Below are 17,462 nucleotides of genomic sequence, written 5' to 3'. Positions count from 1 at the left end.
TGAAATGACAGACAGAGAGCTGGCAGGTCTGTCTTTGGGCAGATGGATCGCCTGATATAGACACTGGCACCCAAGCCCTGGGATTGGCCTAAAGAAGGGTCATGTTGCCCCATCGGCTGGGCTTTTGCATCCTGTCCAACTGCTGTCACACCCAGACATAAAAGTAGTCTCGAAATAGTGCTGGGGCAGTGTGCTGGGCTTAGCGTGGAAGCAGCAGCCACCATGCAGGGGCAAACCAAGCACTACCCCAAGAACTGCCTGCTGACCGTCATGGACCGCTACTCGGCCGTGGTGCGCAATATGGAGCAGGTGGTAATGATCCCCAGCCTCCTGCGGGACGTGCAGCTGAATGGGCAGGGGCAGCAGGCTCAGGATGGGGCCCCCGACCTCTACAACTACTTCACCATGCTCAAGGCCATCCGCGTGGATGTGGACCATGGGCTGCTGCCCCGCGAGGAGTGGTGGTCCAAGGTGGCAGGTGGCAGAGCCCATGAGGCTGAGCAGGAAGCTGGAGAGACAGAGGAGGTCGAGGACAAGAGGGTCTTGGGGCAGCTGGACCTAGAAGCTCAGTTCCACCTGCACTTTTCCAGCCTTCATCACATCCTCACCCACCTTACCCTGAAAGCTGAGGAGGTGACGAGGAAATACCAGGAGATAATGGGACAGGCCATGTAGGCCTTGGACTCTGGGGAAGGTAATGGTGGCGTTGGTGGGTGTCAGAGTCCACTGAGGGACATTCCAGGGGGAGATGCAACCCAGTGGGAGCGGGAGAGCCTGGGTCTCGGACAGGCACCCTCGCTTCAGCGTATTAGGGCCATGACCTGGGAGGGCTCAAGGCCAGGTCTGTCTTGCTCTCTTGACCCAGGCTTGGTGAGTAATGGCCATGAACTGCACGGTGATAGTGGCAAAGGTGGCCTGTGAACGCATACCTATGTACACGTATGTGTGCTTGCGCGTGCGTGCATTTATTAGTAAGTATGTGAATGCTTGGTCAGCTGGGGTTTGAGTTATGACTCCACCACTAAGGCCTGGGTTTCACCGGCTCACTTCTCTGGGTTTCCATTTCTTCACTGACGAGTAACAGTAGTGGTAAAAATAACTACTGGCACTTGAATGGTTTTGTAGTTTAAAATCACTTGCATATCAATTTTCTAATGGAACCATCATTCCCTTTTACAGATGAAAAACTGGGGGCCAGCGAAGTGAAAGGAGTCCAAGGTCACACAGGGAACGGCAGAGCAGACATGTGAATGAGCGCTGGGCTAACTGCAGCCCAGTCCCTTCCTCTACGCTAGTGAGCTGCCTTTGCTCCTTAGGATTCTGCAGCCTGGCTGCAGGTGGGGCTTGGGGATGACAGAGTAGGGAGAGACCCCGCTCTTTGTGTGTCAACTATACTTCACTTGAAAAACAAACAGGGGTGCCCGGGCAGCTCAGTTTAAGTGTCTGCCTTTAGTTCAGGTCATGATCCTGAGGTCCTGGGATCCAGCCCCTCGTTGGGCTCCCTGCCCAGCGGAAAGCCTGCTTCTCCCTCTCCCTCTGCTCCTCCCCAGCTGCTTGTGCTCTCTCTCTCTCAAATAAACAAATAAATCCTAAAAACAAACTAGAACAAAAGTCCAACTTCTATCAACCTTTGAAAAAAAAAAAAAAAAAAAGCAAGCAAGCGCTGTCCTTGACCAGCCCAGCGCCTTGAGAGCCAAGAGCAGCAGTTGAGGGCGGTGTCCACACACCGGGACCTGGTTTTCGGGGAGGCGATCTGGTACAGCAGAAGTTAAAAAATCTGGGCCCTTGTCCCGGTCCTGCCACTGACCTCCGTGTGACCCCGGACAACGTATTTCAGCTTCCGCATTGCAGTTTCCGTCAGTAAAACGTGGAGGTGAACCAGCTGCCACCAAGTTTCTGATAACTACCGTTGAGCTGCTGCGTGTTTTCCCTGCCTCGGTAGGCATGGGATAGGAATTCCTACTGACCTGGTTTTTTAAATCTCTGCTCTCCACAGATCCCTTTCAGTGACAGAAGGCAGACTGCGTGGTGAGGACACGGAAGCGTTCCCTAGCTATGAGGCCGACTGCCACGGCCTGGACCTGCAGCTGGAAGCAAACGGCGGCTTGGTTCTCTGGGATGCTTCCCTGCCTCCCTCGCAGCGCCAGTTTGTGGGCTTGGCACCGGGTCGCCTTTAGGACGCTTGTCACTATTCACAACTGCCCTCACTCCTTTCTCCAGCTGGGGGCTGGCCAGTGGTTCACGAGGAGCTAGATGGTACCCGCCACCGTGCTATGGTAGAACGTAATAGTTTTCGTTCTGACCAAATGAAAGCCACAGCCTTTCTCTGGGCAGTCACTCACCATGTGGCCCTGGACATTATTTAACCCACTGGAGCCTAAAATTCCTCATCTCTAAAATGCGGTATTACTGACCTCACAAGACTGTTACGGAAATTAAACAAGATGATGAATCAAAAGCCCCTGGCATGTGAGTGCTATTATCACAGGTTGATTTTTTTCTCGCACCCTCACCTTGTATTTGCTCTAGCCCTTACTTTTTACCCTCCAGAGCTAAGGGATGGCGAAGTCCCTTGGGATGAATGGTTCACACTCTTGTACCTGCCAAGCACAAATGAACAATACTTTGTTGGAGTAGCAATAAAAAAATAAAAACTTGTATATATCTTTATTAGCTCCTAAAGTAATTTCTCAGGCATGATTTCATTTTTAACAAGTGAGATCCAGGAGAACAGACATGGAACTCATCTGATTTTGCCCAGAAACCACACGCTTATATTCATTCTAATTGGAAATCATGTAGAGAAATAATCTTACTGATCTCCCAAAACTAATCTGATTATAAATTTGAGCATGGAAACGTTTTGGACAAACATCTGGACTCAAAAAGTCATTAAGAGTAAGTTTATTGCACGTAGGTGGGGTTTTTCCTTTTAATGGCACCGAGTGTAGCTGGAGACAGTGTTAGCTGCTGAGCCCACTTTCTCCAGGGTGATCCATCTACAAGCAAAGGCCCCTCTGCAGCATCAGTCTTCTGTTCTCCTGGTCCTGAGTCTTCTCCTTCTAAAGCACCCCCTCTACTGATTGTTGCAGAGAGCTCAGAAACACAAACCCGACCATGTCATTCCACTAAAATCCTTCAGTGACCTCCCTCCATCTACAGGATCAAGCCCAGATTACTCTGCATCATTCAGAAAACCCTCCATAATCTGGCTCACTTTGTTTCGCTTTCTACTAGAACCAGAACAGGCAAAACTTTCCTGTAATAGGCCATGTATTAAATATTTTTGGCTTTGAAGGCTGTAAGGTCTCTGTCACAACCACTCAACTCTACCCCTGCAGCATGGAAACAGCCACTGACATGTAAACAAATTAGCATGGCTGTGTTCCAATAAAGCGTACTAGCAATAGACAAGATTTGGCTCACAGGCTATCGCCTGCCAAGTCCGAGCTAAACTCCATTTTAAATCTGTCAGATGTCTTCTTAAAATTGGGTGAATGGAAACTGACCATTCTCTGATGAATTATTTTTATTATGACAAAAAGGAGTCAGAGTGTACATGATGACCATTTTAATCATAATGTGTTAACATACACATTAACATAAACTTCAAATATCATGGAAACATGTTCCACAAAATTCAGACATAACTGGTATCAGTGAAACCAAAGTAAGCATTTTGGAGACTTCAACGCACTGGATGGAATTCTTCAAGAAATTCACCATAAGTTTTCTTATCTATAAAGGGAAAGATCACAAAAAATTTATTTTTAAATTATGTTTTAAAAATCACATTTCCTAAAGAAAAATTAACACAATATTTTTATAGGCATAAACTCCTAAGAATTTCCTTATGTTCTTGCCCTCAACCATAGTTTGGCAACCACTGAGACATTCTGTTTTACCGGACGAAGGATAACTTCGAAAGAATCTGTGGTGACATCCAGATGGCTGCCCGGAGGGGCCAAGTGCTGCCAGGGGGTCCTGGCTGAAGGGGTAAAGGAAGGCATGAACAGGAGAAGCACAGGTCAGCTGGGAGGGCCAGGAGTTGAGGCGGTCAAGCTTCCGGGTCCCTGCTGTCAGTGCAGGAGGCTGCTGGCACACCTGCCACTAACGTGCTGCTCAGACAGAATGAGTCTGTGAGGCTACGCAGGCTCCTGCCCACAGAGGGAGCCCGTACACAGAGGAGGCGAAAAGCCAGAGGCCTGGGGCTGCTCTGCCACGGCTCTCACTCTTAGGAATCAATACTCCCGACATTCCAACTCTTACATCCAACAGTTTTGAGTATTCCCCGTCCCTGGTACATCCAGTATTCATGGCTTTGTGCTCTAGTCTTTGAATTCTTCACTGGTTAAAAAAAAAAAAAAGCTGTACCTTTCTGATCCACCATTAACATCACATATGTGACTGAAGGCTACGGGAATATTAAAAAGAATAATACAATTTCAGAGCTAAACAGGACCTTAGAGGCCATCATTCAGTATAATGAAATTTAAATGCTTCATATTTATATGAATAGGAAAATCTATTTAAAATCTATATATTTCCAAGTCCAAAAATTCTCTACATTCACTCATCCACTCACATATATGCAATCTGTATTATGTAAATACATTTGTAAAATACAAACAAGAAAACAGTTATATTACAATCAAATTCATAGCTGAGGAGCAATAAGTAGGGTGTGCTGAGGAAATTCCTGTTTGTCACCGGGTCAGGGCTTCTTTAAGATGATGACTCTCGAGCGGAAATTTGCTTGGCGGACAGGTGAAGGTGGAGCAAGAGGAGGATCAAGAAGGTAACGGGTGTACAAAGTGAAACACGGCAGGTTCAGGACACAGCGTTTCACGAGGCAGGACACGAGTGACGGGAGATGAGGCAGGGTTCTGTGGTTTTTGTTTTTTTTTTTTTTAAATCTTTTACTTTTTTTTTTTTAAGATTTTATTTGAGAGAGACAGATAGTGGCAGAGATAGCAAGAGAGAGCACGAATGGGGAGGAGAGAGAGAAGCAGGCCCCCCACTCAGCAGGGAGCCCCATGAGCCGAAGGCAGACGCTTAACCGACCGAGTCCGACCAAGTCACGCAGGCGCCGCAGACGCAGGGTTCTGTGTAGATTAGGTCAGCTATTATGTATTGCTTACTAGCAGAGGCTCTGTACTGGAGGCTGCGGAAACAAAGATCAATCTACAGTCTAGTGAGGGACACAGACATGTGCATGTCGCATGGTGGATAAAAGCCGTGGGCAAAGTCTTTCTAGCAGGCAATTAGCTCAGCCTGGGAAAAGAAGCCCTCCTCGGGAGTCTGGATGTTATCTTAAAGGCAATGGACAGGTACTGTAAGCAATCCCTTTTAGGCATATCTACATTTATCCAGAGACCTGATTTTCGGTAAGATTGAAGGCAGAGCTGAGCTGAAGGCAAGTGCAACAGTCCAAGCAAGAGATTTGCAGGGCATGAACCGGGGGAGTGGTGGTGGAGTGGCAGTGGGAGAGAGACGGAAGTTTAGAACTGAAAAATACTTAGGAAGTAGAACAGCAAGACTTGAGGCTTAATGAGAATTCAAAGAAAGACTGGAGGGGCGCCTGGGTGGCTCAGTCGTTAAGCGTATGCCTTCGGCTCAGGGCGTGATCCTGGAGTTCTGGGATCGAGCCCCACATCAGGCTCCTCTGCTGGGACCCTGCTTCTTCCTCTTCCGCTCCCCCTGCCTGTGTTCCCTCTCTCACTGGCTGTCTCTCTCTCTGTCAAATAAATAAATAAAATCTTAAAAAAAAAAAAAAAAAAGAAAGAAAGAAAGAAAGACTGGAAGATGCTTCCTAGGCTTCCGGCTGGAGTAGCGAGGTGGACAGTAGTGCCACTCACCAGTGCGGAGCACAGAACAGAAGTCCACACAGGCAGAGAGGACATAAATTCTGTTTGCTGCCTGATGGACACAGAGGTACTCGGCCAGATTCAAGAGAATTCTAGTTGATAGGCAAAGATGCGGGAGTCACCAGAATACTGAAGGTACCCGAAGCCACAGGCATGTATAAGATTAACTAGGGGTACCTGGGTGGCTCGGTCAGTTAAGCCTCTGACTCTTGATTTCGGCTCAGGTCATGATCTCAGGGTCCTGGGATTGAGCCCCACACTGGGCTTTGTGCTTAGCAGGGAATCTGCTTCTCTCCTTTCCTCTCCCCCTCTCTCCTTCCCCATCCTAGTACTCGTTCTCTCATTCTCTCTCAAATAAATAAATATATAAATCTTAAAAAAAACAGGGAGACGCCTGGGTGGCTCAGTTGGTTAGGCATCTGCCTTCAGCTCAGGTCATGATCCCAGGGTCCTTGGATCGAGTCCCTCATTGGGCTCCTTGCTCAGCGGGGAGCCTGCTTCTCCCTCTGCCTGCTTCTCCCCCTGCTTGTGCTCTCTCTGACAAATAAATAAATAAAATCTTAAAGAAATAAGTAAAATAAATATTTTTTAAAATAAAAAAGAAAGAAAGAAAGAGGTTCATTACAGTTAACTTGAAATACCTTTTTCAGGAAAATCCTCTGGATGTGATTTTATGTAAGCAAACATATCATGGTCCTTCACAGCATACATATAGTCTTGACGTTTTAAAAGATAATATCCAATAAAGACAAAGGAAGTAACATATAGGAGCTGGCGATGTAAACCTAAAATTCAAACGACAAATCCCAAAGAAAGCAAAAATCAGTCAATGTATATTTATAATCAGTTTTTCAGTTCAGACATACAATCAATTCTCATTTCTTCTATCATTCTTAAAAAAAAAAAAAAAAGGCTCTTCTACATGGCTCTTTTGGAAAAACAGCCTTGACCTTGATATATCTTCCTAAAAAAATCTGGCAATTATGAAAAGCAACATTAAATCTACAAACATAACTATTAATGGAACCCAAGATTTTTTAAATTCAGGTTTTATAAATTTCCTCAGGAGAAAAGGTGGATTACTACAAAATCCTGAAGACCTAAACTAACTTGTATACCAGGACCTGTTCAGGATGTGATGTGACAGAGATGAAGTCCTTTACAAATGCTCGAAAGGCAATTTTTTTTTCTCCATATACCAATTTACATCTGCATGTTTATTGGTTACCAAAGCAGCCAGCTACTCTACAAATATATATCAATTCTCTTTTTACCTTCTAAATTTTGTACCATGTGTATGAATTACCTATTCAAAAACTATATTTAAAAAATCATCCTGGGTGCCTGGGTAGCGCAGTCATTAAGCGTCTGCCTTCGGCTCAGAGCGTGATCCCGGCGTTCCGGGATCGAGTCCCACATTGGGCTCCTCCACTGGGAGCCTGCTTTTTCCTCTCCCACTCCCCCTGCTTGTGTTCCCTCTCTCGCTGGCTGTCTCTCTGTCACATAAATACATAAAATCTTTAAAAAAATAAAAATAAAAAAAATAAAAAAATCATCCTTCAATGAGACTGGAGAGGATCAAGTAATGTGATCTAGGGAAAGCCAAAATTTAAATTCTGAAGGGGAGAACCAAAGGTCTGAACTTTATACACAGAAGCATCTTTTTAAAAAGGCTAACTGCAGGTTTGGTTTTCTAGCTATGCCCCAGAATTTTATCCCCAGCCCTCTTCTTATCCCACACATATTCCTGAAGAACTCTGTTTATTCCTATAGTTTTATCTTCTGTCCACATACTGGTGACCTACAAGTGTGTTCAACTCAGACACCCATGCTGAATAACAGACATATCCAAATGTTTGACATGTCTGTTCCCCTGAATACCCTCAAATGAACGTCCTTTCTTCCTATTCATACCTCTTCCTCTTAAGACCATTCACCCAGGAAGTCAAGTCCTGAGTAATGAACACAGTAATCATCCCTTTTTCCTTTTTTACCCTCTTCCCCCCCCCCTTCCAGTCACTGAGTCCTGTCAAGTCCTTGTAAATATTTCGTTGCCTCACTTCAGGGAACTCATCTCTCACTCACACTAACTGCTCTCTCTTATCTCATCTTCCATTCCACACTTATTCCAGTCTTTACCCTGTCACTAGAGGAATTTTTACTAAAATACAAACCTAGCTTGTCAGCCCCTTGTTCTTCAATTATACCCAACAGGAGACTAAACTCCTAGATAATGGCCTCCCAGGCCCTACATGAGCTGACTCTTCCATCTTCATCTGACACTTCCTGATACGCACATTGTGCTCCAGCAATGCTAACTACTTGTAATTCCTCATGCAAATTAGACTCCTTCATGCTTTTTTATACCACCCACCAGTTTTTTCTCTGCCCAGAGATCTCCTCATCCTTCAAGATTCAATTCAGACATCACTTCTGCTAAGAAGTCTTCCCAGAACTTTCCTTAACGAGGTTAACAGGGTGAACTCCTTTCAATATGTAAACTGCTACCGAAGTTATTTCCATCTACTACCATGCAAAGCCAATGATTACTTCATCTTTGTGTACCAGCATATAGACAGCACTTAATAACTTTTAATAAATGGATAAATGGCCTTGGGCAAGTCAATTTACTACCTGTAAACAAGGCTAGTACCTATCGTATCATTCTTACAGCAGGATTATATCTAAACCAAAAGAAAATACATGTAAAAATATTTTGGAAAAATGTGTAAAACAATAAAAATGCAAAATATTACTGTGATCTGGGACTGGACAGGGCCCAGACTCTTGCATTCTCCCTTACCCCAAACTGCCATCGCTCCCCTAATGGGCCACCTGCCATACAGCAAACCAAAGTGTGCGGGGTCCTACGGTGTGCCACTGGACTACACAAAGACCCAGACTCTCTATGCTAACCCATATCCTTCACAGAAGACGACTTCCTGAATGTTTCAGATGATGATGTCATTGTCCCAGCCCTAAAGGCATGGCCTGGCCTCCTCCCACGTCCCCCTTTCCCTAACCTCTTTCCTGCGTCTCAGTGGTGGTCTCCCTCCCACCACATGCACAACCCCTCTACAATCATTTTCCCTTTCTTTATGAAGTGAATCTAAACTTGGAAGCCATGGTGCTCTTTGCAGAACACCATAAATTACTGATATATTACACTAGAAATCAACAAATATATTTAATATTTTGGACTACACTTAAGATACCAAGTATATATTTAAGGCAAGTAAGTGTTAACTACCAACAGGGGTTTAGAACTCCACACTGGAGAAAAACTTAAGAGAAAATTCTATTTAATATTTTCTGCTAACTTGAAAAAGATCTGCACAATCTGATTTCATTTATAGAATATTCCAATACTACCCACAGGATGCCAGGTACTCTCCATGGCTGTAGTTTTGAAAATCCATCATATTTTTCTCCTTTCCCATTGTCACACCTGTTACCCTACATGCATAAACTTGTACCACAATTTGTCTTTTAAATGGACATGCTTGTCTAATTGTAAATCTTTGGGGGACTGGGACCATGTTTTAGACTTCCTTGCCATCTACCTATACTTATTTATTCAATAAATACTGAATACTGCTATATGATAGTCATTAAACTAGACAAACACAATATGCGTCAATAAATGCTGCTGAGAACCATTTCAATAAAGTCCTCAAGACCCAAGTTTTCCAAAGCAACTTAGGGACACCCAGGAAACTCAGGAACTCTGACACCTAGCCCTGGATTAAGGGCTTTATACATCATCTCATCTAGTTCTCACAGCCACACAGAGGCGATATTATCCCTATTTCATAGATAAGGAAACTAAAGCTCATGGAGATAAGTAACTTCCCCAGAATCAAATGGCTAGTAGAATGGAGGTGGTGTAAAACCCAAAATCATGTACTCTAGACTACTATGCTCTTCCTCTGGAACAGTCTCTATTCAATCTGTACCTCCTTTGTGCTCCCAAATTGCTCACTGCTCACCTACTTCTATGAAAACACATTCTCTGTCATGCCTAGATCCATAATGGACTGTCTACCTGTCTGACTCGACTAAGAGCTCTTCGAGGTCAGGTACAGTACTATTCACCCCATATACCTGGTATGTAATACTGCCTGGCACAGAGAAAGAGCTCAGTAAATGCTGAACAAATAAATATATGGTAAACTGTTTGCATAACAACAGCTAAGGAATGGAAACTTTGTCCAGCACCTTCTGTGTGCCAGGCATTTTATCTACAGAATCTCACTTTATTCTCACAAATGCAAAGATTAATTATTCTCATTTATTTATTTTTTTTTTAAAGATTTTATTTATTTATTTGACAGAGATAGAGACAGCCAGAGAGAGAAGGAACACAAGCAGGGGGAGTGGGAGAGGAAGAAGCAGGCTCATAGCAGAAGAGCCTGATGTGGGACTCGATCCCATAACGCCAGGATCACGCCCTGAGCCGAAGGCAGACGCTTAACCGCTTAACCGCTGTGCCACCCAGGCGCCCCTCTCATTTTATTTTTTAAAAGATTTATTTTTTTGAGAGAACAAGAGCAAGAGAGAGCAAGCAAGTGAGCATGGGGGGATGAAGGGGAGAGGGAAAGACAGTCTTAAGCAGACTCCACCCCATGGAGCACTCCATCTCACCACCCTGAGGTCACAGCCCTGAGATCACAGCATTGAGGTCATGACCTGAGCCAAAACCGAGAGTCAGATGCTTACCCGTGTCCCCAGGGCGCCCCCCTTATTCTCATTTTATAGATGAAGATACTTTTTGCCTCTGAACAGCTTGACCAAGTAACTTGCCGAAGCTGACACAGATAGGAGACAGTGGAGCAAGGCCATTCAGTTCCAAAGTGGAGTTCTTTTCATTACAACAAACGACAGGCTTGGGGAAATGTGGAGTGGTGATGAAAAGGGAGAAAACCTCATCTTCCTAAAGACAGAAACCGACAAAGATCACTCCTTTCTGTGGAGAGGGTCGTATCTGAGGGAGATGGGATTTCAATACTATTTGAGCACTGGAAATGCTGAGATTTGGTGAGTTGGGAGCTGGCCTTCAGGCATGACATATAGCTGGAAGGTGCAGAAAGAGGCACAAGTGAGGTGATTCCTGGTTGCCTGAACTACTGTACTAGCTTTCTTCTTAACTGAGCACCTTGGCTCCAATCAGTGCTTTGCATTGACAAAGTTGACCTTCCTTTAAGAAAAAAAAAAAAAAAAAGATTTATTTATTTAATTTATTTATTTGAGAGAGTGAGTGTGTGTGAGAGTGGGGTGGGGAGGACACGACAGAGGGAGAGAGAATCTCAAGCAGACTCCTCACTGGGCAGGGAGCCAGGTATGGGGCTCAATCCCACAACCCTGAGATCACGATCTGAGCAGAAATCAAGAACTGCTGCTCAACCAACTAAGCCACCCAGATGCCCCAAGTTGACCTTCCTTTTAAAACACAAGGCCCAGGGGTGCCTGGGTGGCTCAGACAGTTAAGTGTCTGATACTTGATTTCGGCCCAGGTCATGATCTCGGGGGTCGCTCTCTCTCTCAAAATAAATAAATAATAAAACACAAGGCCTGGGGTCCCTAGCTGGACCAGTCGGTAGAGCATCCAACTCTTGATCTCAGGGTGGTGAGTTCAAGCCCCACACTGGGTATGGAGCCTACCTGCAAAAACAAACAAAACACAAAGCCTGATTTCTGCATCTCTCCACTCTGCCCCCTCAACAGCTCTCAAAAGCTAAAAAGGTTCCTGTTTGCCTAGCGAATAAATTGGCATTATCTACCTAAATCTCCTTCTTAGCTTTATCACCCTACCCTGCACACTCAATCATCAAACTCTCCCCAGCTCAGAGCCTCCATTTACTTCCACTAGCCTCCCAAGGGCCTGGACGGCTCTCTTCTAGTATTTGCCTGATAAATCAAAGCTAAGTTCAAAGACACCTCTTCCAAAGCTTCCCTCTTCTTTTCTCTTTGGAAATCCATTGCCCTTAGCACAGCTACCATGACAGCTATTAGCTGACAGGAGACCACTGGAATTACTACAGAATACAGCCCAGGGGCACCCAGGTAGCTCAGTTAGTTAAGCCTTTGCCTTGGGCTCAGGTCATGATCTTGGGGTTGTGGGGTTGAGGCCTGAGACAGGCTCCCGGCTCAGCGGAGAGCCTGCTTCTCCCTCTCCTCCTCGCTTGTGTTCTTTTCGCTATCCCTGTCTCTCTCAAGTAAGTAAATAAATGAATGAATAGATAGATGGATAGATAGAATGAATACAGCCCAGGGGTTCAGCCTCTCCTACTCAAAGTGGGTCCCCAGACCAGCAGTATCTGGGAGCTTGTTAACAGCAGACTCCTTCCCAGACCTTTTGAATCAGAATCCACATTTTAACAAGATCACCAGGTTATTAGAATGCACAGTAATTTTGAGAAGCACTGACTTTGAATATAGACGTGAGGTCTAAAAACAGGCTTGCTACTTAATAGCCATATGACCTTGGGGAAGATGCGTTAACCCCTCTAAAGCCCTCTTTCTTCATTGTGGATAGGACTTCTCCAAACAGCATTTTGAAGATAAAGACACAAGGCACATGTCAGCCAGCATTTTGAAGATAAAGACACAAGGCACATGTTAGTAGGGCATGACACAAAGTATACGCTTATTTTTGCACACACCGAACCGAGAGGGGAGTTGGCAGTCCCGGGCCCTTCACAGACTCACTTGTGGGTTCGTGGGTTTCAATGACCTCAGTTTCCTTAAGTGCAAAATGACACTGGCCCTACCGGGTTCTGAAGAGCTCAGGGGACGCAGATGCCCCCGGGAGGCGAGGCGGGGCCTGCCAGGTGAAAAGACTAGGAAAAGCGAAAGCACCTCGGCAGCCTATGGGGGAACCGGCCCTCAGCCCCGCGAACCCTCTCCTCCCAGCCGATCCAGCCCGCGCAGCCCTCACCCGCAGACACCACCGGCCTCCGCCGGATCGCGTTATCAAGCAGGCCGGAACAGTAGCCCAAGAAGCCCATGTAGGCGAGCCGCGGGTCGGTCAGCTTGGGCGGGGGAAGGCTCCGGGCCTCATCCGGCAGGAACTGTAAGGGCACTCGGCCCGGCCGTCCGCTCATCATGGTGACGCCGTTCCCACTTGAGGCCCGACCTCGGACCGCCAATTACAAAGAAAACCACCAGGACCACCGCCTGGGTACACGCCGCAAGCTTTCTCCTCCGAGAACGCCGTTGAAGGACATGGCGCAGGGCGGTGCAGTGCCCAAACGCTTCCCCGGCACGCTGCTGCCGGCACCCCGCTCACGAAGTTCCGGGCTACAAAATGACCGCCCCCCGCCCCGGCGCCCCGTCCAGCCCCTGCCCGCGCTAATTCTGGCTGGTGGGATTTCAGAGGCCTGGTACCTTGGGGTCGGGGGTACACGAAATGACCAAAACTGGAAGAAGACTAGTAGATATTGCTTTTTTTTTTTTTTTTCGCTCAACCTCCCCCACCAGGAATTGCCTCTCCCTCCCCTGACCCTGAACGTTCCTTCTTGCAGATTTTGTCTTTGTATCCAACACCCACAGGTAGGCTTGATAAATAGTTCTAAGAAACTTCAATTAATCGAAAGCTCGTAAAAGCTAGGTTGCATTTCCTGGGTTTCCCGTCGTTCACAGGCACATCTTGCAGAACCTAAAATTAAGGTCCAGCCAGCAACAAAGCATTCAGAGGACACCAGGACTGGGTCATTTAGCCAAACTCTTGAAATTTCGCTTGGGTGGCAGCACCCTAAAATGTTTCACCTCCGGGTCTTCGGGTCTTTCTCATGGCTGAAGGAAAAGCTGTTATCTAAAGGTTTGAGGAATGAAAGAAAGAAGGAATTTATAACATTCTGCCAAGTCATTGTCCAGTCTCTGCCTACCTGCCACCAGTAATGGGGTACTTCTACCTTTGAATGGCTCTCTTTAGAAAACCTTTCCTGATTTGAGTGAAAATGTCTTTATTAGTGAGATCAACATTTTACCTAGATGAATGCTGATCAAACCAGACGTTAAATAAAATCTTAAAAAAAAAAAAAAAAGAAGATAGAGAGAGTGATTAAAGGATGGATGTTTGTGCCTATAAAAAGCACTCCCAGATCTGTAATATTTCAGGTTAGGATTTCCTGAAGTAATGTATATTGGGAGTTTCCTGGGAACGCAGCAAATGTTTCAAAGTTTCACTCTTTGATCCAGCAATTACAGGGCTGGGAATCTGTCCATTGGAAATAGTATGACATGTAAAAAAGCTGTTCTGCAACTAAAAAAACAAAACAAAACAAAACAACCCACAGCGTTTATTTTAAAATTACTTCAAAAGAAGGAAAACCACTAAAAATTTTCCACAGTAAGATTATGTAAATTTTGAATACTAGATGAACTCTTAGACAAACACTTAAAAATATTTAAATGATGTTTACACAGTCTTCTCCCCCACATTCTTCTGAGTCCAATTTGGGACTTTTTTTTTTTTTTAAACTTAAAAGACAAAAAATTACAAAGAACAAAATAACAAATACCCATATTCTACCACCTAGAATTAACAACCATTAATATTTTGTCTTATTTATGTATTTTATTTTTTTAAAGATTTATTTATTTATTTGACAGAGAGAGAGAGAGCACAAGCAGGGGGAGTGGAGGAGGGAGAAGCAGACTCCCTGCCAAGCAGGGAGCCCAATGTGGGGCTCGATCTTCAGACTCCAGTCTCCGGGATCCTGACCTCAGCTGAAGGCAGGAGCTTAACTCACTGAGCCACCCAGGTGCCCCTTGTGATATTTGTTTTTAAACTTTTTAAAAAAGGAAATAAAACACTATGGATAAAGCTGAATTCACCTTTCCTTTCTTTCCCAGAGAACCATTATCAAGAATTTAGTGTATATACTTCCAGTTCACTTTTTATATTTTTATATATATTTAGTATTGTATTATGTGTGTTTTTAATTTTTTTACCTAAATAGTATAATTTGTTGTTCCTTTTGACTACTGTATAATATTCCATCACATAAATATATTTTATTTATCCATTACCCTTTTGATGAATGTTTAGATTGTTTTCAATTCCTTGAAAGTCTATACTCTAAGCCTATACTCTAGTGTCCAGAGAAACTTTTGCATACGTGTACCAGGACTAGGAGATATACAAGAATATTCACAGGAGGAATAGCCATTTGTAATATTCCCAAACTGGAAACATCCTAAATGTCCATTAAGAACAGAACAGAAAACAAATTGCGATATTTTCGTAGAAAGTTGTATCTATGCATTAGTATGATGAATCTCAAAAAAGACAGTCATGTTAAAAAGTTGAATAAATGGTAAGGGAACAACAGATAAATTACAGGGGAATTTATAAGTCCATTTATATGAAGTTCAATGTTAGACAAAAATACTTTGGTTAGAGATACACATATTAGTGGTAAAATGGGAAAGAAAAGCAAGAGAAGGATTAACATAAATGTTCAGAATAGTTATCTCTGGGGGAGGAAAATCACGTGGAAGGCCTTTAAGGTATTAATACTATTCTTTTCCTAAGCTGTGTGGTGGGTGCATGGATGTACGTTTTATTATTTTAAACTTTACATATGCATTTTACACACTTTTGAATTTATGATATCTTTATTTTTAAAATATTTTTTATTATATTATATTAGTCACCATACAGTACATCCCTAGTTTTTGATGTAAAGTTCATGATTCATTAGTTGCGTATAACACCCAGTGCACCATGCAATACATGCCCTCCTTACCATCCATCACCAGCCTATCTCATTCCCCCACCCCCCTCCCCCTGAAGCCCTAAGTTTGTTTCTCAGAGTCCATAGTCTCTCATGCTTCATTCCCCCTTCTGATTACCCCCCTTTTCTTTATCCCTTTCTTCTCCTACCAATCTTCCTAGTTCTTATGTTCCATAGATGAGAGAAATCATATGATAATTGTCTTTCTCTGCTTGACTTATTTCACTTAGCATTATCTCCTCCAGTCCCACCCATGTTGCAGCAAATGTTGAGAAATTGTTCTTTTTGATAGCTGAGTAATATTACATTGTATATATGGACCACAACTTCTTAATCCAGTCATCTGTTGAAGGGCATCTCAGTTCCTTCCATGATTTAGCTATTGTGGACAATGCTGCTATGAACATTGGGGTGCATATGGCCCTTCTCTTCACTATGTCTGTATCTTTGGGGTAAATACCCAGTAGTGCAATGGCTGGGTCATAGGGTAGCTCAATTTTTCACTTTTTAAGGGACCTCCACACTGTTTTCCAGAGTGGCTGTACCAACTTGCATTCCCACCAACAATGTAGGAGGGATCCCCTTTCTCCACATCCTCTCCAACAATTGTTGTTTCTTGCCTTGTCTATCTTTGCCATTCTAACTGGCGTAAGGTGGTATCTCAGTGTGGTTTTGATTTGAATTTCCTTGATGGCTAATGATCTTGAACATTTTTTCATGTGTCTGTTAGCCATTTGTATGTCTTCATTGGAAAAGTGTCTGTTCATATCTTCTGCCCATTTTATGATTTGTTTATTTGTTTCTCGTGTATTGAGTTTGAGAAGTTCTTTGTAGATCTTGGATACCAGTCCTTTATCTGTGGTGTCCTTTGCAAATATATTCTNATTTGCAAATACATTCTCCCATTCCGTGGGCTGCCTCTTACGAAAAGCAAGAGAAGGATTAACATAAATGTTCAGAGTAGTTATCTCTGGGGGAGGAAAAGCACATAGAAGGCCTTTAAGGTATTAATACTATTCTTTTTCTAAGCTGTGTGGTGGGTACATGGGTGTACGTTTTATTATTTTTAACTTTACATATGCATTTTACACACTTTTGAATTTATGATATCTTTAATGTAATAATAAATTTATATTGCTAAATTAAAATTTTAACTTTTTATTATGGTAAAAAATACATAACATTACATTTACCATCTTAACCATTTTTAAGTGTACAGTTCAATAGGGTTAAGTATATTCACATTGTAGTGCAACATATCTTTAGCACTTCATCCTGCAAAACTGAAATTCTACACCCATTAAACACTAATTCCTTTTCCCTCCTCCCCCCGAGCTTTGGCAACCACCCTTCTACTTTCTGTTTCTATGATTCTGACTTCTGTAGATACTTCATATGTGTGCAATTATACAATATTTGTCATTCCGTGACTGGCTTATTTCACTTACTATAATGTCCTTGAGGTTAACCCGTGTCATTGCATGTGACAGGATTTTCTTCCTTTTTGAGGCTACATAATATTCCATCACAAAATACATTTAGTACAAAATTTTTTAAAGATTTTTTAAAAGATTTATTTGCTTATTTGAGAGAGTGAGCGCTGCACAAATGCGGGGAGGGGCAGAAGGTGAGGGAGAGAAGCAGGTGCTGAGTGCGGAGCCCCACATGGGCCTTGATGTCATGACCCTGAGATCATGACCTGAGCTAAAATCAAGAGTCTGATGCTTAACTGACTGAGCCGCCCAGGCGTCTCCTACATTTTCTTTATCTGTTCATCTGTCAGTGGACATTTCGGTGGCTTCCACCCCTTACCTACTATGAGTAGCGCTGCAATGAGAATAAGTATACAAATATC

At 43.7% G+C, this 17,462-nt stretch overlaps 2 protein-coding genes across 2 annotated transcripts; one reads left to right on the top strand and one right to left on the bottom strand.

Moving 5' to 3' along the window:
* Positions 1-222: 222 nt before the first annotated feature.
* Positions 223-675, top strand: THRSP (thyroid hormone responsive). Its single transcript, XM_019796448.1, has one exon. It carries the CDS (start codon positions 223-225, stop codon positions 673-675), a length of 453 nt encoding a protein of 150 aa, XP_019652007.1.
* A 2,839-nt stretch (positions 676-3,514) lies between these two features.
* LOC100467558 (NADH dehydrogenase [ubiquinone] 1 subunit C2) lies at positions 3,515-13,124 on the bottom strand. Its single transcript, XM_002916274.4, has 3 exons — positions 12,805-13,124; positions 6,509-6,652; positions 3,515-3,738 (listed from the first exon to the last, which is right to left on the bottom strand). The coding sequence occupies exons 1-3, from the start codon at positions 12,971-12,973 to the stop codon at positions 3,689-3,691; spliced, it is 363 nt and encodes a 120-aa protein (XP_002916320.1). The 5' UTR covers positions 12,974-13,124; the 3' UTR covers positions 3,515-3,688.
* Between the last annotated feature and the right edge of the window lie 4,338 nt (positions 13,125-17,462).

This window comes from Ailuropoda melanoleuca, chromosome 8 (assembly GCF_002007445.2).
Source record: "Ailuropoda melanoleuca isolate Jingjing chromosome 8, ASM200744v2, whole genome shotgun sequence".
Taxonomy (NCBI): domain Eukaryota; kingdom Metazoa; phylum Chordata; class Mammalia; order Carnivora; family Ursidae; genus Ailuropoda; species Ailuropoda melanoleuca.
The sequence above is the reverse complement of the archived record's forward strand: the minus strand, read 5'-3'. Positions and strand labels throughout refer to the sequence as shown.